The sequence below is a fragment of the Danio aesculapii genome, chromosome 10, assembly GCF_903798145.1.
Source record: "Danio aesculapii chromosome 10, fDanAes4.1, whole genome shotgun sequence".
In the NCBI taxonomy this organism is placed as follows: domain Eukaryota; kingdom Metazoa; phylum Chordata; class Actinopteri; order Cypriniformes; family Danionidae; genus Danio; species Danio aesculapii.
In genome coordinates this window covers 13783139-13806069 of record NC_079444.1, presented here as the reverse complement: position 1 = coordinate 13806069, position 22931 = coordinate 13783139, and the positions used below count along the sequence as shown (strand labels likewise).

At 33.6% G+C, this 22931-nt stretch overlaps 1 protein-coding gene across 5 annotated transcripts in view; it reads left to right on the top strand.

Annotated features, from left to right (window-relative positions):
• The first annotated feature begins 1433 nt into the window (after positions 1-1433).
• The window catches only part of tpm2 (tropomyosin 2 (beta)), a 57754-nt gene continuing 36256 nt past the window's right edge, over positions 1434-22931 (top strand). Inside the window, exons 1-2 of one of the 5 annotated variants that reach the window (XM_056467123.1) lie at positions 1434-1689; positions 7847-7972. In XM_056467123.1, coding sequence (XP_056323098.1) covers positions 1576-1689; positions 7847-7972 — 240 coding nt within the window. In that variant the 5' untranslated portion in view covers positions 1434-1575. Of the gene's footprint in view, positions 1690-7846; positions 7973-21716; positions 21943-22931 lie in introns of those variants that run through there. The other 4 variants (XM_056467122.1, XM_056467121.1, XM_056467120.1 and 1 more) reach the window with 4 other exon arrangements.

Sequence of the window (22931 nt, the reverse complement as noted above, 5' to 3'; positions counted from 1 at the left end):
GTTTGTTGACAGTTTCAGCTACTGATCAGAATTATGGGAGATGTCGACCCAAAGAAAAAGTCATTTAAAAAAAAAAGAAAAGAAAATTTTTTTGTTTTATGCCCTCCCCAGAATATAAAAATACATATGAACTACTGGACTGTCAAGAAACTTTCAACCAGAACAATAAAAAATGTTTTTGAAGACAATCAGCCTACTGCACCTTTAATTGAATCCATTTAAATCTTTGCTCCATCACCTCCTCCAACCTTCTTATTCCTTTTTTCTACTTTTAACATTATTATTTAATAACTAATTATTAAATTAACTATATTATCTAACTAACTAATATTTTTTGTTATTGATTTATTCTTTTGTTTTTTTGCATTTACAATTATTTTTTAAATAATTAAAGTTCTTTATTTGTCATTATTCTGTTATTTATGCGGTGTTATTATATGTCTTGTTCTTGTTGCAAAAGTTTAAAATAAAATGTGGAAAGTCTTTCATTATGTCTGCCATTTCAAGCATTTATGTACTTTCCACTCAATTAAAAAAATGAAACGCTAATAACTACATAGCTATAACTTACAGTTAAGACTAAATTATTAGCCCATCTGTGAATTTTTGTTTCTTTTTTAATTATTTCCCAAATGATGTTTCACAAAGCAAGGAATTTTTCCACAGCATTTCTTACAATATTTTTTTTTTTCTGGAGATAGTCTTATTTGTTTCAATTTGGCTAGAATAAGAGCAGTTTTTAAAAACATTTTATAGTCAATATTATTAGTCCACTTAAGCTAAATGTTTTTTGATTGTCTACAGAACAAACTGTTACACAATGACATGCCTTATTACTTTACCTGCCTAGTGAACCTAGTTAAGCCTTTTAATGTCACTTTAAGCCGAATACAAGCATCTTGAAAAATATCTAGTACAATATTTTTTTTTTCTGTGATCATGGCAATCATAAAACAAATCAGTTATTAGAAATTAGTTAATAAGACTATTGTGTTTAGAAATGTGCTGAACAAATCTTCTCTCCGTTAAACAGACATTGGAGGAAAAATATACAGGGGCTCATAATTTAGGAAGGTTAATAATTCTGACTTCAACTGTATACAATTAAATGGACGAAACCACATGCCATCAAAAAATAATAAATTGTCCAGTCAGTGAATGTGTCTTCATCTGATCCATTACTAAATTACCAGCAGCATCTTAAGATTGTGAGAAAATAAAGCAGTGTGTTTGAGAAATAGGATTACGTCAGCAGTTGTTTTAACCGAAGCGCTTTAAACAAGCCTGACCTCAGATCTTCTGAAGCAGAACTGGAGAAAGAGGATCCGCACACAGCCTCCCAAACATGGACAAAAGCACAGGGTCAAACGCTGAGCCCACCGAGAAGACGAATCACAGCGAGGGGACGTCACTCACCCACAGACTTTACACAAGTTTCCAAAAAAGAGCAGAGAGTTGCTCTGGAGAGGATTCCAGCCACCTCTCAGCTGCGCTCAGCGTCGCCCGTCTGCCTCGGCTTCTCAACAAGCTCTCCTCTTTCTCTTCGGCTGCTAGCACGAACACAAGACCGCAACAATGGAGGCCATCAAGAAGAAAATGCAGATGCTCAAACTGGACAAGGAGAACGCGATAGACCGCGCAGAGCAGGCTGAGATTGACAAGAAAGGCGCTGAGGACAAATGCAAACAGGTAAACTGATTGGGTCTAACTGAAGGAGCAGCAGACAAGATGTGTTAACCTAAATTAGGAAAATTTGGAGTAAAAAGATTATAAAAATGGTCTAGTATTGTCAAAATGAGCAGAAACGCATGTCACATCCTATTTGGTTGACAGTGATGAATATTTTTATGCCACTGGCTTTTATAGAATCTTAAGGTCAATGCTCGCTATTAACAAACCCTAAAGTTTTTAGCTCAATAACCATGCAAACTGCTAATTTGATGCTGATTAATAGGTATTAATGTAGTCATTGGGTTTTTGTTGACTAGGATTTGGGATGTAGAATAAGATTGTGAATATGGACTTCATAATTACTAATAAACAGCCCAAATCCTAATAATAGCAGCTAATCAACCACTTTTTAAAGGGATAGTCCACCCAAAATGTCATAATTTACTCATCCTCAAGTGTTTCTAAACCTTTACACGTTTCTTTGGTCTGTTGAACACAATCTAATTGCAACCTAACCATAACTCAATCTTTGATAACTAACTTTGCAATTACATGTCAACTATTTGGAGTCATTGGAGTATTTAGTAAACTCTGAAAATACATGTAAACTTGTTCTACTTCTGTAGATCTGTCCTTAACCCAAATACGCAAATGACTTTTGGTTAACGTGTACTGTAAACGGTAAAAATTAATCCATTAATAGGTTCGGTTTTTCGTGATTCACAGTTTGTTTGTTTTTTTGTTTGTTTGTTTGTTTGTTTATTTATCAGGGTTTATACACATTTTTACTACTAAAATTCCATCACTTTTCCATGATTTTTCCAGGACTTTCAAGTAAATTTTTAAGACCTAATGTTTCATGCAATGTCTACATGCGTGGTAAAAGAAAAACAATGCATGTTCAAATTTGTTACAGCATATCGTAAAACACGCAGCTATTTAGTTTCAATTTATATCTAGGTAAAACTGATTTAGACAATACTTAAACAGCACTAATAATGTGAGAGTATGTGATTGGCCAAAGACAGAAAAGAAGTAAATAACCTATATTCAAGTATACAGATTTGTGTTGTCCATGACTTTTCCAAAACTTTGTGGGTTTTTCAGTTTTTCCAAAACTTTTCCAGGGCTGGAAAATGCCATGTCAAAATTCCATGACTTTTCCAGGTTTTCTATGACCGTATGAACCCTGATTTATGCTCATTAATTGCATTATTCAACATTGATCTTTGCTCTGTCGACTTTTGAGGTTGAAAATTAAACTCTGTAGTTTAACAAACTGACTTTTAACAGTTTGAAACAATATATTGAATAATAAATAATATATTAAAAAAATCTGTAAAGTCTGTAAAATAACAGAAAACGTATACTGGCAATTGATTACCAGATCTTTGCACCTTAGTTTACAACACCAAACCAGACAACACATCATATCAAAAAATTTAAAACGTCAATAATATTAATATTTTTAACATCAAGCATTGCTGGAGGAAAGATCAAGGTCTCATAAAACAAAAATATGAAAACTGTTCATTTTAGGGATATTTTTTATAGTGCATTTGTAAAGTTACTTAAGTAAACTATCTGACATGTAACGAAAAGTCACAGTAACTACAATTTAGTGTGAAAAACCACACTGAATTGAACTAAATTAAACTGAACTACATCTCTGAAAACTGGACTGACACAGTTTCAATTTACTAGAAATTTAAGCTGCTTTGACACAATCTATATTGTAAAAGCGCTATAGAAATAAAGATGAACGCCAGTAATTTACAGTATTAGTAGACTAACGCATATCAGATAATACTCCACACTACTACTCCACTGACATATTAGTCACAGGTCCATGTTTCTGTTGTTTTCTAATGTCCTTCAAAGCTAAATTTGAAATATGGGACTAAAGGATGATAAATAGTGTAATTCATTCATTCTTTGTCCATCTTTCTTTACAATACTGATGGATATTATATTCGTTGTCCTTCCTTGTATAAGTTGACTCTATACTGTATATGAATGATCAGCAATCATCTGTTCAGTGGCATCAACTTCCCTCCAGAACTGATGATTAATCACAGCAGTTTATGATGTGCATCTCTAATGCGTGGAGCTATTTTTAGTCTCGTTCCTTAAGACGCATCAATCACAACTAACTGAGGTGATCAGTGCCCAATATAGAGGTGTAAATATGTTAGCAGGTATACTCGATTACAGTTGTTTGAATAAAGAGCCAAGCAAACGTTTTACAGAATTTGACATGGATTACAGCACAAAAGGGCCTGTCACTTTCAAAAATGTCAGACAGTGACATATATTCTAATTTATAGAATCTTTACTAACTTTGCAAATTCACGCCAACTTCCGGTAATTAGAGTATTTAGTAAACCATTACTGCAAATAAATGTGAGCTTACTCTGTTAGACATAACCTTAACTAAAACAGTCTAATACTCTTAATAACTTGTAGTGAACATGTAGTTGCAAAGTTACTCAGTAAACAAAATCTTTAAAGGAGACATGTCAGGTAACAGTCATTATTAGAGTATTAGTAGACTCTGCAAGTACACGTCAGCTTAGTCTACTACACCTAACAGTCTACCAATACTCTACTACTGCTATTACACTACATGTAGTTTCAAAGTTAGTCAGCCAACCAAGGGTTACACTTTATTTTAAGGTGATACACTTACAGTGAAACTGTACTTACTATTTGGTTGGGGTTAGAATGTGTTCTTTACATGTAATAAAATGCATAATCCCTTGTAATTCCTATTGTGAGTGCGTGGAACATGTGTAACTACTGTATGTCACCTTAAATTAAAGTGTTACCCGACAGTTTTAAAGGTTACGTGCAACTTCGAGTCAACTACCAGTCGTTATTAAAGTATAAGTAGACTGCAAGTACACGTCAGCTTATTCTACTACACCTAACCCTAACCAATCTGTCTGCTAATACTTCATGCTATTACTCCAATGACTTGCATATTTGATTTGTGTATACATATTAATGTCTTATTGTGTGTATATATAATAATGTATTGTTAGTAAAGTTTTTAAATGTAACAACAAGCAGTTATTATTAGAGTATTAGTAGACTTTGCAAGTCCATGTCAGCTTATTCTACTACACCTAACTCCAATCTGCTAATACTCACTATTACTCTATAACTCCAATGACTTGTTTATATGCTTTTTTGTATATATATATATATATATATATATATATATATATATATATATATATATATATATATATATATATATATATATATATATATATATATATATATATATATATATATATATATATATATATATATATATATAATGACTTGCAGTCGCAATGTTACTGTCAAGTCTTTAAAAGTAACATGTAACTACGTCAACTATTAGTCATTATTTGAGTATTAGTAAACTCTGAGAGTATGCGTTGGCTTATTGTACAACACCTAACAGTCTACCAATACTCTACTAATACACTACATGTAGTTTTAAAGTTAGTCAGTCAACAAAAGGTTACACTTTATTTTAAGGTGTCATATGCACAGTGAAACTATTCATTTAACTACTGGATAATATGAATTATTTACATAGAATTACTGTATGGTTGGGGTTAAAATGTGTAAGTTACATGCAATAACATGCATAATTTCTTGTAACTAATATTGTTAGTGCATGGAAGATGTGTAGTCATGTCACTCTAAACTAAAGTGTTACAGTCTTAAAGGTTACATGCAAAGGTAGCATGTCAGCTACCAGTCATTATTCAAGTATTAATAGACTTAGCAAGTACACGTCAGCTTATTCTATGACACCTAACCCTAAACAATCTGCTAATACTCTACACTACTGCTCCAATGACTTGTATATTTGTGTACATATAATAACTTGTAGTCCCGACATTACTCTCAAGTTTTTAAATCTAACTACGTCAACTAGCAGTCATTATTATAGTATTAGTAGACTCTGCAAGTACACGTCAGCTTATTCTACTACACCTAACAGTCTACCAATACTCTACTCCTGCTAATAGACTACATGCAGTTTCAAAGTTACTCAGTCAATACAATTTTTAAAGGTAACATGTAACTACATATCAACTACAAGTCATTAGAGTAATAGTACAGTTCAATTACAGCTTATTCTAGTACACCTAGCCAATCTATCTGCTAGTACTCTACTATTACTACTACTGTAAATGTATTTCCAGTTACTAACAGTTAACTATGAAACTACGTCAACTAACAGTCACTATTAGAGTATTAGTAGACTCTGTAAGTAAACATCAGCGTAGTCTACAGTCTACCAATACTCTACTCCTGCTAAATCACTACATGCAGTTTCAAAGTTACTCAGTCAATACAGTTTTTAAAAAGGTAACATGTAACTACATATCAAATAAAAGACATTAGAGTAATAGTACAGTTTAAGTATAGCTTATTCTAGTACACCTAGCCAATCTATCTGCAAGTACTCTACTATTATTACTACTGTAATAATTAGTAGACTCTGTAAAGTACACGTCAGCTTATTCTACAACACCTAACAGTCTACCAAGACTCTGAAACTACATGTAGTCTATTAGTAGTAGTAGTAAAGTTACTCAGTCAATTTATTATTCTATACCTAACAGTCTAGCAATACTCTACTACTACTAAAACACTACATGTAGTTTTAAAGTTACTCAGTCAATAGTTTTTAAAGGTAACATGTAACTACATATCAACTACAAGTCATTAGAGTAATAGTACAGTTCAAGTACAGTTTATTCTAGTACACCTAGCCAATCTTTCTGCTAGTACTCTACTATTACTACTGTATTAATACTGTGAATGTATTTTCAGTTACTTAAAGTCAACAGTCTACTAATACACAGTTTCAAAGTTACTGTCAACTTTAACTTTTAAAGATTGAACTTCTTGTCAACTAGCAGTCGGCAGAGCATTAGTAGACATGATGGTATTTTTATCAGCTGAGAACTCGTGAAGAGCTTATTAAGTGTGTGAAGGAGTCACATTGGCACAGGAATGAGTTAAGAAGTCCACTTGTTCATAATGCTCTCAAAATATAGATGGCAGTGTTCTCTACAGTTTATTTAATCGACCAAACTCACCATGTGTGTACTCAATCTAGAAGTTACCTATAATTAAAGATCAGCTGACTTTCCCTTGGGATTAAGAAACATGTGAACTGATTTTGTTGGCACTCATGAAATCTGATATTTGGGAAATTTGATTTTGAATAAGTAATCTTACGATATCTCATTGTTTTGGGACTGGATTAGTGAGTGAATTGATTTAATTATGTTTTCGGTTTAACAAAGATTGAGCCTTTGTTCTGGTGGCACAACTCCATCTATTCTGGTCTCAAGGCCTTTGTTACTGCATCCCTGTTGTCCGGCACACATGCCGTCCTTGTTCTTTTTCTGTCCCGCTCCACCTTCATTGAATTGTTCAGTATAATAGGATCAAGGCTTTGTACCATCTGGAGCCACCGGGCTGCGTTTGACGCCAATGCTTCCCATAACTGGCCTGTCCCGGTCCGTCAAACATAATAAAGAGAAGGCATCTGCTGCAGTTTTAACGCTGCTTGCTTGTTCTGTCATTCACCCTAGTTATTTTACACTTCTCAATTTATGAGCGGACCAAAACACCATCTACCTATAAAGCTTGGGTCTATTTTTACAGCCAGCATTTTGCTCTGTGTGCGCTTCCATATGCAGAAGTCAACTGTCTCCTTGGCACAAAGTGTGCAATAAATAGAGGCTGCTTTATGACACGGAGCTATGTGTGATGTTACGGTTAATGGGTTGTGGTTTACTTGACGTCTGTTAAGGGTTGGAGACTAGCAGCAGCTGCAGGATAAAGCATAGCCTTGCCTTTTATAATTGTCTGCTCCTTCCCTCCCCTGCTCTACATTCTAAAGCAGCCCACCTAAATGAGACTGATTTATGAGACGGGATTAAGAGATCAGTTATCATTGGAGCATGAATGGGTTTGCATTACTTAATTGGACATATGTTTAAAATGTGGAGAAATAAAAAAGTTAAGAAGTCTCAACTTCTGAATTTTTGGTAAAAAATAAATAAATAAATAAACTTTAAATAATTTTTTTTTTTTTTTAATCATATTGCTGTATTTTAAGTGTTTTTTTATATGTTCGTATGTGTGTGTGTAGCTGGAAGAGGAGCTTTTGGCCCTGCAGAAGAAGCTGAAGGGTGTTGAGGATGAGTTGGACAAATACTCAGAGTCCCTGAAAGATGCTCAGGAGAAACTTGAGCAGGCCGAGAAGAAGGCCGCAGACGTGAGTGACACTGATGGTCAACAAAGATACACTAATGGCAATCAAAAGTTATACCAGACACATATGTTGATTTCTCATACAGTGCCCAACATAAATGAGTACACCCCATTTTGAAAATGCATATTTTTAACAATTTTTCTCACTTCTCAGTGAATATAGGCAATGTATTTTGGTGCATTTGAACAAAACAGATTAATTAAACAGATATATTCATTAAAAAAATTGCCTGGTCACCCATCTGTTGAAATAGAAAGATAATACATTTAAATTCAAATGAAATGTTGCAAAAGAAAATTACAAACAACAACATTTAAATGAAATGTTATATATTTGTGTTTCTCTTGAATTTTCCTCTTTTTAAAATTTGTATTTAATATTTTTCCCCAACATTAATTTGGGTGTACTAATTTTTGGACCGTTATCGCAAGTCATTTTGTTGAACTAGCTTGAGACTTGGCTTCAATACTGACTAATCTAAAGCATATGCACAAATATAATATTGTATAGCATCCTATAGAACATATTCATTTGAAAGAAAGCTTTGTGAGGGGTATACTGATTTATGCGGAGCACTGTATATGCACAATAATATGCCACTATTCAAAAGTTTGGGGTCAGAAAGATTTTTTTTTTTATCCACAAGGACACAGTAGTAGATGAAAGTTGGAATATGCCATGGAATAAACTGATAAAAAGGTAACTGGGATCTTACCATGTTTTATGTAGAACTATTTTCCCACATTTGAGAAGTTTATCAATTGAGAAGTCAGAATTACCTTGATTTTAAAAGGATAATTCACCCAAAAATGAAAATGTAATCACTATTTACTCACCCTCAAGTGGTTCTACACCTTTAGTTACTAATGTAACTAAAGAGTAGGGCCAGACAGGATCTGAGGACATTTTTTGCTATTTCTGCACAGAATATTGTAAAAATAATCTGCGCATTTATGCAGAATAATATTGTGTGTATCATAACTAAAAACGTATTGCAAATGCAAATCCTATTATATCCACTTAGTAAATAAAGCAAGTCTCTCATATAATATATCTACTAAAAGACAGAAATTATTACTTTACAGACTGTATTGTAAGGAAATCATATGAGCGTTTTTATATTACTCAGTAATATTACTGAAATTAAATCAGCTAAATAAATAGACACAATGATGGGCAAAAAAAAAATCTGCAGAAATCTGCGGATTTTTGCACTTGCAGATTCCGTTTGGGCCTACAAATGACTTCCATAGTAGGTAAAAGAAATATTATGGAAGTCAATAAATACAGGTTTCTAACATGTTTCAAAATATCTTCTGTGTTTAAAAAAGAAAGATAAAACATTATATTAAAGATAACACATAATGGTTCGAAACAAGACAAGAGTGAGTAAATGATTAAAGAATCCCTTTCAGATGAAAAATATAAATACCTTTTATTTGTAAGATATAAATTACAATACAGACCCACAAAAAAGATTTTCACCTCAAAAAAAAAAAAAAAAAAAAAAAAAAAAAAAAAAACTTTTTTCAGAATTTCAAGTTAGAAATGCATAATAGTTTATACATTGTGGGGACACAAACTAATTTCTGAGAAAAAAAAGAGATAAATAAATAAAAACTTCGTAGAATTACAAGAAGTAAACTTCAAAATAAAAATTTAAAATGGAAATAATGATCGCGAAAACAAATATTGTGTTTTTCACAATCAAAAATGACCACACTAGAAATTAATCCTACAAAAATGTTACTACTGTTTCCTAAAGGTATACTATTTTTACTGTTTAATATTTACAGAAAAATTATATAATATAAATAAATATATATATTTATTATATCTAATATAATAAATAAATATAAATTAAAGAGCATCCTAATCTAATGTATCGATCAAATACACTACCTGACAAAAAAGTCTTGTCGTCTATCCTAGTTTTAGGAACAACAAATAATAACTTGACTTCTAGTTGATTATTTGGTATCAGAAGTGGCTTACATGAAAAGGCAAAGGCCTCTAGATTATGCTTATTTTACCAAAATAAAATATGACAATTATTTAATTATAGGACAGTAAGGTCTGACTTTGCTCGGAAAAAAGTCTTGTCAGTGAACAGAAATAATGTACAGTATATAATATAAAGTCATGGTGCAGTGGAAAAAGAATGAACATTGTGTGACTCCCATGAGCCAGCATGGAGCCAGCCTGGAACAACTGCATCCACACATGTCTGCAATCACTCAAATAAATTATTAATAAAGTCATCTGGAATGGCAAAGAAAGCTTTCTTGCAGGACTCCCAGAGCTCATCAAGATCCTCTGGATTCATCTCCAGTGCCTCCTCCATCTTACCCCAAACATGCTCAATAATGTTCATGTCTGGTGACTGGGCTGGCCAAATTTGGAGAACCTTGACCTTCTTTGCTAACCCCAAACCATGATTTTTTTCTTCACCAAACTAGACTGATTTTGTGAGAATCTTGGGTCCATGCTGGTTCCAATAGGTCTACTACAGTATTTGTGATGATTGGGATGCAGCTCAACATATGATTCATCAGAAAAATCTACCTTCTGCAACTTAAATTATCAACTAGAAGTCAAGTTATTATTTGTTGCTCTTACAACTAGGATCGACGACAAGACTTTTGTCAGGTAGTGAATATATATTAATGTATAAAGAATTATATATGATAATAATAATAATAATAATACTAATAATAATAATAATATGTACCAAAAGAATAATATGTACCAAATATTTTGGGCCAAATGGTGTCACAGATGTTATAAATGTAAATTGTCCTAAAAATAAGCCAATGAGATGTTTAAGATGGAGAGTGATGGAGCGGTCAGCATGCGTCCTCCTGTGGCTACAGTCAGGATAATACAAATCTAAAGTTAGCCGAGTGTCATGGAGAGCTCAGGCTGTTAATCATGAGCCTGGATTCATTGGGGCCCATCCTGTCAACAGCTGCTCTGGAGAAGGTGTCAAGCCCACCCATGGTATCATGTTCAGTAAACACTTCATAAACACTGTCAGCACCTCACAGCGGATGCAGTGTGTGTTACGACTTCATCCAATAACCGTTTCTGTGTGCGGCTGCATTTCTTCCAATTAGACAGTCAGTGGAATTCAGTGATCTTACTAAAGTAATGAGTATAAAGTCACATTCATTGTTTCTATTACAAATTGTGAATTTAAAGTGATAGTTCACCGACCCCAAATTTTATTCTGTCATCATTTACTGATCCTCCTCTGGATCCAACCTGCTTATCTGTTGAAGTATAATGAAGGATTCTGGAAAAAACAGTCATTCACTTCCATAACACTACAATTGATTTTTTCCCCCAACATTCTTCAAAATATCTGGTTTTGTGAAAAAAAAAATCATAAAATTTAGACACAATTGAGTGTGAGTGAATGGAAGAAAATGTTTGGTTTTGGGTGAAACATCTCTTTAACTTGTACACTAAAAAAATCTTGCTGCCTTAATTTTTTTTTGTTGAATCATCAAATTAACTTTTTTTAGTCATCTCAACTTACATCAATCAAAAGTAGATTAAAATATTTAGTTAAAGGTTCAGTAGGTGACCTGCCAAAATGCTAACTAGTTAGCATATTATCTTTCGATGGCAGGGGAGGGACTGTGTTTTAAAGCCACGCCTCCTGAAATCGCGAACGCACGCACCGCGAAATTAAAGCAGACAACCCACTAGTTCATGCCATTCACCAGTTGTGAAATGTAGTTAGTGGTTGGTCTGCAGCGTGCAGGAATTACACTCATTACTAAGCCACCCTTACATGCTAATTCAGAGCGAATAGTCAGAGTAGCATGGTAAACAGTAAAGGGAGGCTGTCATTGTTCAATAATGAACCTTCCTCCAGTGTGCAAAAGTAACTTGATACAGGATTTTAAAAGGTTTTGATTCAGCATTTGATTTTTTTGACTGTGACTGTCTCATGTGCATGTGAACGCGCAACGCGTGCAGGCATGTGCACGCTAATGGCGGTTATGCGTGAACAGGTGCGCAGAAGCCCAAATCTACATTTGTTAACAGACAGTTTGGGCTACTTATCGGAATTATAGGAGATGTCGCCCCGACAATTTTTAATTGGATGAACATTTTTTTAGGTTTATGCCTTATCCAGAACATAAAAATAGATATAAACACATTTAGATCATTACTTTAATCATGAAGATTGGACTGCAAAGAGACTTTCAAGCAGCACAACAAAAAAATCTTTCTGAAGACAATCACCTACTGCACCTTTAAACTTTATATACCTAAAAAATTAGTTGAAACCTGACTAACTTATTAAAATAAGTTAAAGCAACATAAAAATATTTGTCTTGCATTTAACATTTTTTTTACAGTGTATTGACCTTATTCTGTGATGCAGAAATACGATTGTTTTAGAACTTCTGATTCAGTTGCCTATGGGTAGGCCCACGCGGAATCTGCGTATGTAGAATTCCGCAGAATTCCACAGATTTCTGCAGATTTTAAGCCCATCATTAATTCTTTTTTTTTTTCTTGAGTAAATGTGTGTAAATCTATATTTATTCAGTTTTTAAATTAATTACAGTAATATTATTGACTTATATGAAAAGGTTGATCTGATTTATGTACAATGCAGTTTGTCTTTCAGTAGAGATATTATATGAGAGACTTGCTTTGTTTACCAAATAAAGTGAATCTAACTGGATTTGCATTTTAAACATTAAATAAAAGTTTAGAAAGTATTGCTTTTTATTTCACATATGAGGTTTTAGTTATGATACTCCCAAAATAATTCTGCAGAAATTTAACACAATGAATGAATGAATGAATATCAGTTATCAAGCAGCTGTTTTTAACATCTAAAAGTCAATGGAAGTGAATGAGACCAGAAGTCTCAAGCCAAAAAGATTCCAATGTGCCTACTTATATGTGAAGTATAAGGTTGATAATTCATATAAGGCAATATGAATTCTGCAATGTGGAAAATGTGAATGGAATTGAAGAATACAAAAATGAAAGTGCTGGAATCTGCTTGTTTAATTTGAAGTCCAAACACTCTGTCAGATGGTACTAATATGCAGTCACTGTGTCCTGTAATACAACTGAAAATTAAAATGGTAATGTTTATACGCTCAAGAATTATTTTGCTGTTTGTTCAAACTACTTATTTAAAATTAGCTGAAACAACACAATTCTTGAGTTGAACTAAATAGTTTTGAGTTAAATTCACTTGAATTTGGAAAAAACTAAACAAATAAGTGAACTTAATCATGTTGGCGCAACACAAATCGATTGTGTGGAACTGATCTTTTTTAAAAGTGTACTCATGTCGGACTCGTTTCTTTAAAGCTATATGCTTTTAAGTGATTGGCGTTTTAATATGGAAATTATTCATAAAATTACTTTGCATTTCCAGTAATATTTATTTTCATAGATATTGTAATAAGGGAGTTGTACAACATTTTTATGAGAACAATTGTGTACCTTAATTTCAAATGTACCATAAAAGGTACAGAACATTATCATAAGAGGTCTTTTCTGTACCATGCAGGTACAACTTTTACAAAGGTACAAAACTGTTCCTTAAGGAACATTATTTGTACCACCATGTACCTTTTTTCTGAGAGTGTAGAGGAGTGAGTGATACATCAAATATTATAAAAAAAAGAGATAAATTCAATTGAGCAAAGATAAAAGTGAATTAGTGTTTTATGGTTTTCAACAACAGTATTAAATGTACAGGATCTAAATAATAAAAATGCAAAAATAACACAGTACATGTGTTATTGTATAAATAATTCAATAATATTTATATTTATAAAAATAAAATTTGACTTCTTATTCCTGAATTACTGAAATTACTTGAAATGCTCACACAGTCACAGGCCTTAAAACACATTCGAATGATCACTATTATGGGTAAACTCTGTGATTACTCAACAAATCTCATTGTGGACACTGTGGACACTGGTCAGCCAGAATCCTGACTCAAAATTGTGCATCCCAAGATTGCACATAGCGATATCGATGCTGCAACGATATATTGTGCAGCCCTATTGTAAATTACTTGCACGTTTTAGATAAATATTTGAAAAGTAGGCCAAAAAATTTTTTTCGAAAGGTAAAATATGTTTCCCAGATGCATTTTGTTGCACGTTTAAGATGCTCTAGAGGGCGCTGTCTTTATTTTTGGGAATCTGAAATACATTACCTATGCGTCATTCACACTAGCAGTGACTAACTGCATGTGCTCTGGGTGGCGATTGAAAACGTTAGTAGGCGTTCCCACCTTGAGGTTGCTTAGGTAAAACTTAAAAAGTTATATTTACAGAGAGCAAATGAGTTTACGTGTTGCTGAAAGTAAACATTGTTCATAGAAAACACTAAATATGAATGGAATCATTACATAAAATGCTTGATTACAAAGATTCAATCATTCATGTATTTTCCTTCAGCTTAGTCCCTTTATTCATCAGGGGTCACCACAGCGGAACGAACCACCAACTTATAGCATACTTATAGCAACTTAGCATATGTTTTACACACTGGCTGCCCTTCCAGCTGCAACCCAGTACTGGGAAACACCTATACATTAGCACACATACAGTACGGCCAATTTAGTTTTTTCAATTCTGATTGCAAAGATGATAAAGAAAATAGTGTGTTCTCTGTCATTGCGGCTATTTATCAGCTGCAAACGCAGGTCTATGTAGGTCTACAGCACGGGGAATACAACCAGCCTATGCAGGAGCTGAGGGAGGATCACATGAGCTCTACTGATGCTACTACTGGTTATAGATCAAAAAAGTCGCTCTTCATTTGGAAACATTTTTGCGAAGCGTAAAATGCGTTTCGTGGCACATTTCAGATGACACATCCTCTAGAGGGCACTGTCTATATCTGAAATGCATTACTTATATTTAAAAAAATGCAGGGTTCCAGACAATTCGTTCATGTTGTCCTAACACAAATCGATTAAGTTTACTTAACAAATTTAATCGCATTGAACATAAGTTGTCCAAAAAATATCTCAAGAATTGTGTTATTTCAGCTCAAATTAAAAAAAGTAGTTTGAACAAGTAAAATAACATTTTGTTATTAAAATAAAAACCCTCTATAATTAATATGAATATACAGTTGAATTATTAGCCCCCCTGTTTATTTTTTTCCCCAATTTCTGTTTAACTGAGAGAAGATTTTTTTCAACACATTTCTAAACATAATAGTTTAATAACTCATTTCTAATAACTGATTTATTTATCTTTGCCATGACAACAGTAAATAATATTGTACTAGATATTTTTCAAGACACTTCTATACAGCTTAAAGTGACATTAACTAGGTTAATTAGGTTAACTGGGCAGGTTAGGGTAATTAGGCAAGTTATTGTATAACGATAGTTTTTTCTGTAGACTTCTGAAGAAAATTAAAAACTGCTTTTATTCTAGCTGAAATAAAAAAATAAGACTTTCTCCAGAAGGAAAAATATTATCAGGCATACTGTGAAAATTTCCTTGCTCTGTAAAAACATAACTTGGGAAAAATTTAAAAAAGAAAAAAAAATCCAGGGGGGGTAGAGGAGGGCTAATAATTCTGACTTCAACTGTCTGTATGTTAACTTTTAACTCTTTGTATGTGAAATTCATAGTGATTGAAACGATTTGGGGAACCACAGTAGTTTAGTTTTTAGTCAGAAAATGTCTGTGGCTGCTTGCATTTCTTGCAGTGAAAAATGAGAAGGTTTAACTGTGAAGTCAGAAGTGCTCCGTCTGTGTTTATTGTATTTGCACCATCAATACATGTCCAAAAAAGGACAAAAATTAAAGGAATGCAATCATTTGTTTATAGTTAAGTGATGTCATGATTTCCAGTGCTTCTTCTCAGCGTTTCAGTCAATGAACTAGTCTGAGAACAGTAATGTCAGATACTAATTAAAATCCTGTTTTAAATTAATTTGCTTGTAAACAGTGTAGAATGTTATGAACATACATTATAAACTGAAGCTTATGGATAAAGCTCATGCTTTGGAAAATAATTATTGATTTTAATTTCATGTCAACTTAGAAACAAATTGTGTCTTTTAAATAATATACAGTAATTATTTAATTAATTATATACAGTAAAAACCTTTTAGAGTTTTGTGATTAATCTACTGATTAATAATTAAAACAACTGTAATTAACCAATAGATAACTAAAAAGTATTAACTGGAGAGTGGTTAATAAAGTTAATCTGAGAAAGAACATTACAAAAGACCTTCTAATTAATCAGCAATACTGTCTCCATCACCAAACATAGCATACATGTGTATAAATATCATTATTTATTTTAATATATTTAATATATGAAAGACACTATCAGTAATAAAGCACATTAAACTCCTCTTTATTTGAAAGTAAAATTAGATGATCCTAAATAAATATGCTTAAAACAACATTTGATTTGCACTTAGTTTTATAATATAAAGCCTACTATAATATACGTGATGTATACATTTCTAAGGGCTCTAAATTATCAATATAAACAAAGCATCATCTGATTGTCATTGTCTGACTGTGTGGTAAATGTCTTCTGTCTATTAGGAGGAGTTTACATGACAGTTTTCAACTTAAAACAGAAAACAACAGGTTTTTCTTGTTTTCTTTTTTCCTGAAAGCTATACAGTTATTCAGTCAAGAAAACAATTAAAAATGCCACTAGGTGAAAACAATGACATCAAGCACAGCTATTAGACGGCTAAAATAATGGTAAACTACAGCAGTCGATGTGCACAGAACAAGTGGCAACATCCCGCTCTCCCTCGTGAAGCCAATACGGAAGTAACTGAAACTGCAATTCATCCACTCGCCTTTGGGGGCTGGCTCCAGAAGTTCGAGATGTTCACTGACTGCAATGCTAAATTGGCCAATTTTACAGCTGATAAAAACATGTTTACAGCCTGGTACAAAAGATGGTTTTGGTTCAAATGGCTAATATTACCATTCATGACAACTATGAGGGGGTGAATTTTTTTATAACTCATCCGTTTCGTTTTTATTAAGTTATATTAAGTCTGCATAATTAAGGGCATGGCCACTTGAGTGACAACTAAGTCTTGCTGGTTGCCGTTATGTCATTCTGGGGTGCGTTTCGGAAAATCATCGTTAGCCAACTAATGTCGCAAGTTCCATCGTTACAAACAAAGTTCATAGATTTGACGTTTCCCAAATCCCAAATTGATGTCATTTTGAACACAGCCCGAGCGGAATTTATGTTATGTCTTCAAAGCTAGTATATTTTTCACAGTCATTGCTCCAAAGCTGGTGAAAACAAAAACATAGCATACGTTAATGCTTTTATTTTATAGTAGGTTATTTATTAAGAAATGTAGCCTACTGTATATGACATGGGCCTGTTGGTTAGAACATTTTTGCAGTGGTTTGCATGTGTCAAATTGTAAAAGTAGACTTTCCAAAAAAATAAACAAACAATATCCTACTTGTTATTATTATTATTATTATTATTATTAATAATATTATTAATAATAATCATCATCATTATTATTATTATTATTTTTTTTTTTTAAAATTACTTTCCTACTAAATAATAAATATTACATTTCATTTCTTAATAAATCGCCTCATTATTTATTTATTTATGTGATATATGATATACATATATGTAATCATATATATATATATATTCTAATATATATATATATATATATATATATATATATATATATATATATATATGATATTAGAATATGTGTTAGCTTTTGTAAGTGATTTTATGCTATCTTCTCAATAATATTTCTTAAGGACACATAGGCACTACAGTATATGTGCCATTTATTTCAACATGCAACTAGTTGGAAAACGAGTGCATGTTTTTACCGAAAATAATATATATATTTTTTAAATGCGTGTGCGTGTAAAACAATATAATTTGCACAAATAAATAATGGGGTTCTTCTCTAAAGAAGTTGTTACTCCACCCCGTTTACAGCATCATTACGGGCCTTTTATGTTATATATAAAATGTGGTTCAAACTATGGATCTGCGACAGAGAAACTATGCGTTTTGGGAAACACTCGTCACTACATCGTTCTATTCCCAAACATTGCATCGTACTATGATAGTTCAGCTGCGAGTTATGTCGTTGTTTGGGAAACGTACCCCTAGCTGATCAGCCGCTGAACTCGGCATATACATCATATTTTTGTTTTGTTCTATGTGGCTTTATACAGTCAATTGCCTTTTGGAACTATTTCCTACAATTATCAGAAGAACATAAGAACAATGTTAGTGGCTCAATGTATTACAAAGTCTAAACACTTTATTGATATAGTATACAACCAAGCACATGTGGTCAGAACACAAACCAGTTGCAGGTAATGAAGTATTAAGCGTTTCTCCAAAAGAAAAATTTGTCTAAGCAAAATGCTAGCAGGCGTCTGTAGCTCCGCCTCTTTGCCCTTGTTTGTTATTCCCCGGTCGATGCGATGACACGCGGACAAAATGGCAACGGTTGGCTACGCCTACCTGTAGCTTCATTTGCGCTCTTCAGAAACTTATGGGTGACATCACGCATACTACGTCCTTATCTTTTACGGTCTATGGCACAGACATGCAGTGCTTCTTTACAAAGTGACATCGCCAACTACTGGCCTGGCATGAAAATTACATTTGTTTTTCATGGATCCACATTAATTTTGCCAACATTGTTGTTTATACACAAAACATTTACATTTACTCATAGCAGATGTTTTATTCCAAGGCAGTGTACAAGTGAGGATAAAAGAAGCAAATCATCAGAGAGCAGCAGTATATAAATGTTATGACAATTCTAAGTTATTTTTTGTTTTCTTTCTTTCTTTATTTTTGTTGATATTTTATTAGTTTTTGTCCCTCTGATTATATGAAGAGGAGAGAGTGTTGTACAGGTGGTTTGTCAGGTCCACTTACCTGTGTGGAGCACACTCAGAATTGCACAATATTTTCCAAGAAGTGTGGGGTACTTATTAGAAGGTGTCTGGTGCATATGGAGAGAAGAGATTCTTTCATACAGCTGGTTTGTCAAGTTCACTCACCTATGGGACTCACACTAAGAATTGCAAGATGTTCTTCCAGGAACATGGAGTGTTGATAAGAAAGTCTCTGGTGCATAAGGAGAGGAGAGTGCGTCTCCTACAGGAAAACAGAAAACATTTCCATTTTTAAGTGGATCGCTCTTGTGTAAACACACAATTTTATAATTGTAAAAACACCAACCTTCACTTTTTTTTTTTTTTTTTTTGGAGTGAAACCTTTCCTGATGTTTATAAGTAAATGTAAGAACTTTATAAAGAAAATGTATTTTTAGCATTTTACCTTCATTGTAATAAAACAATTAGAAAAGTTGGAGAGTGAGGGTTAAAATGTGAATATCAAATACAATATAAAATTTTTATCTTAATTTTTAGTCATAGAAATGTTTTACATTTTGACCAAATTAGATTTAGGGCTTTTGCTTTTGTTTTCTTTATTGAGATCATGTGACCATATTCTATATTTTTCATATTAATATATTTTTCGATTCATTCTTAAAATAAATTAAAGGGATGGTTCACCAAAAATGAAAATTTTCAAGTGGTTCTAAACTTTTTTTGTGATTAAATTTTTATTGATTTTAAATGTAAATGGTCACAGCATCTTTACAATTTTCTTTCAATAAACAAAACAAGATCCACTCCTCAACCCCCTCAATATATATATATATATATATATATATATATATATATATATATATATATATATATATATATATATATATATATATATATATATATATATATATATCTATATATATATATATATGGATTTAGAGGGTTTTGCATCTGAACTCTTCATTTGTTACAAAACCTTTTTTTTCTCAACATTACACAACCTTTACTTTTGTTTTTGAGATATTATGTTTCACTGCAACGCTCTGCATTTTTGACATGACTGGGCAAACACTATTGAATTGTTCATTTTAATATGCATCGCATGTCACAACGTAGTTTGCATTGACTAAATATGGTTGAAAGTGGAAAGTAAATGTAAGACTTTTGCACGTATGCATATTCTCAGGTAGACTGGGATGATTTATAAAGCTGAAAATGTGTGTGGATGTGCGTGCGCAAGGTTTTATAAATCTTTCTCTTTTTTGCATGCACCATTTTCAGCAGTCTGGTGTATGTTCATTTTTAGGGAGGTTTCCATGCAAGGTTTTATAAATGAGGATCCTGGTTTTTACATCATTGACTACACAAGTGTCCACTACTGGCAGAACATCTGACTAGGTTTAAATGGAATCCCCTAAAGATTCTGACGACATGATAATCTTGGACAAAAATATCACAGTTTTATGGTTTTACGGTATTGTGATTACTGCTCTAAAATACATATTTTTTTTAAACGTCTGGGTAAACACAGGGTTTCTGCAGGTTGCATCATGTCAAATTTAAGATTTTTTAAGACCATTATCAATAAAATTTCAGACTTTCACAGGGCAAAACGCTAATAATTTTCTGTAATAGCCAGGGTTAGAATTTTTTGAGCTAGAACTAAACTGTGCGAGCAGCGGCCCTCCAGGAACTGAGTTTGACACATGTGCCCTAAACCCTTGAGCACTTGGAAAATTCACTGTGGTGACATTACAATTGCATTTCATTCTGGGGCATATTGGACACATAATGCAGCCTTGCTCCCTCTGTCAAAATCAAGGGGTCATGCATTGTCCATGTAAACTTCCCTCATTCACTTGAAGTGGAACGTACTTTACAATGGAGAGAAGAGAACGCATGTCTGAGCATGACACTTTTGTGCTTGTTGACTTCCATTTGTATTTATAGTTTTACTACAAATACCATGGTTAATTTGTGGTTACCATGGGCATAGGTAGTAGATTTGGACATCAAACCACATTGGCCACAAGGCTTTACATTAATAATTGACCATGGACCATGAATAATGAACCATTTAAAGGGAAAGTTCGCCCAAAATGTAAATTAAGTGGTTCTAAACTTTTTAGTTTCTTTCTCCTGTTGAAGACAACAGAAGATATATGACTGCTGTTGGAAACCTGTGACTTAGGAATAACAAATAGTAGGAAAACAAATGCTATGAAAGTCAACGGTTACAGGTTTCATTTTTCAAAATATATTCTTTTGTGTTCAACAGACGAAAGAAGCTCATTAAGGATTGAAACAAGTACATAATGAGTAATCATGGCAAAATATTTGGGTGAAATAGTTATACCTAGCTAAGTTATCTCTTTAAAAGTTTGCGCTCGTCAGGTGTTTTGACTGGTTTTCTGGATTCACCTGTGTCTTGACTCATCCGTGGCCTCTTCATCATGTCTCACCTATCAGTTCATGAACTTTACTACTAACAGAAGGTGGTCGGTTTTTGCTTCACACCAAGAAACGTTGTGGGTACAGAAAAGCAGCCACGGTTGTTCGTTTTCTGCAGACTTTCGGACAGCAGGAGGGGCTCTGGAACTTTCCTCCTTCTTCTTCTGCGTTTCTGAACACCTGAGAGGTGCGCGGCGCCATCTGTTGTACCGGCGTCCATATAGCGTTACTCGTGCTCGACGCTTGTTTGTTTCGCTCTTTGTGTGAATAGATTATTGTCCTCCAAACATTTCCTGAAGAAACGAGAAATTCACGCTTTTAGGTGTAAATATTGCAAGAGGACACTGAACCGAGACGTATTTGCTGTGGTTGGTGTTTATTGATGAACGCATTATTCTTCACGGGGACGCAGCGACATCTCCACCGTCCGTCCCGTGTCGCGTTTGACATTTATTGATAGTCGATTTGGGGGATTCAAGAGGAATGGCATCGATAACCTCCATAGAGGCCGTGAAGAGGAAGATCCAGACGCTGCAGCAGCAGGCAGACGATGCGGAGGATCGGGCAGAAATGCTGCAGAGAGAGGTGGACCTGGAGCGGCAGTGCAGAGAGAGAGTGAGTGCCTGCTGGATACTTTAGCACCGGACCTGAGGCTCGTATAATCAGTTGGATATTGAGTTTATTTATTTACAGACACGCTCTATTAACTTAAATAAATGGCATATATTTTTTTATTTATAAGAATAGTCAGGTGTTTTAAGGAAAGGGGCCCCTTGCAGGCCTCATGGCTTTAAATGTCAGGTTGACCTTTGATATCTATCTAATTAGATGTAGATGACAACTGTTCATCATGGTTGGAAAATTACATCTTGATTGTTTTATAGTGACATTGAGGCGTTCAAATTTTATTAAAGCAAATGCATTTAGTTTACTTCATCATGGACATAGATGTAAAGTTGGTTTTATATTCGGATATTTAGACTTCTGCTTAATAATATAATTTCAGAAAAGTATTCTTTGCAAATTCTAAATTGGGTAACAGCAAATGACTATCAAAGTAAAACCATGTTTACTGTAAATTAGATGGTGTTGATGTTGTTTTGAAGTCCCATGCTAATTGTGATTGCATATTCAGTTTAGCATGATAAACAATGTAGAGGCAGTTAAATGAACGAATGTGCGAATTTAAAACCAACATGGACATGTGTGACCATAGACCTCAAAACCATAAGGGATTAGTTGGTTTCTAGAAAGAAGTTGGTTTTATATTAGCACTTTTGGACTTTCTCCTTAAAATTATCCTTTCAGAAAAGAATTAATTGCAAATAGTAAATGCTGAAATCATATTAGCAGCCAATGACAATTAAAGTACAATTCTTCACTGAGGCCTCCTCCCGGTGGGACATGCCTGTAACACCTCCCTAGGTAGGCGTTCAGGAGGCATCCGAAACAGATGCCCGAGCCACCTCAGCTGACTTCTATCGATGTGGAGAAGCAGTGGCTCTACTCCAAGCTGCTCTCGAATGACAAGGCTCCCCACCCTATCTATAATGCTGCGTTCACACCAGACGCGGTAGAAGTGTCAAGCACGAGTGATTTACATG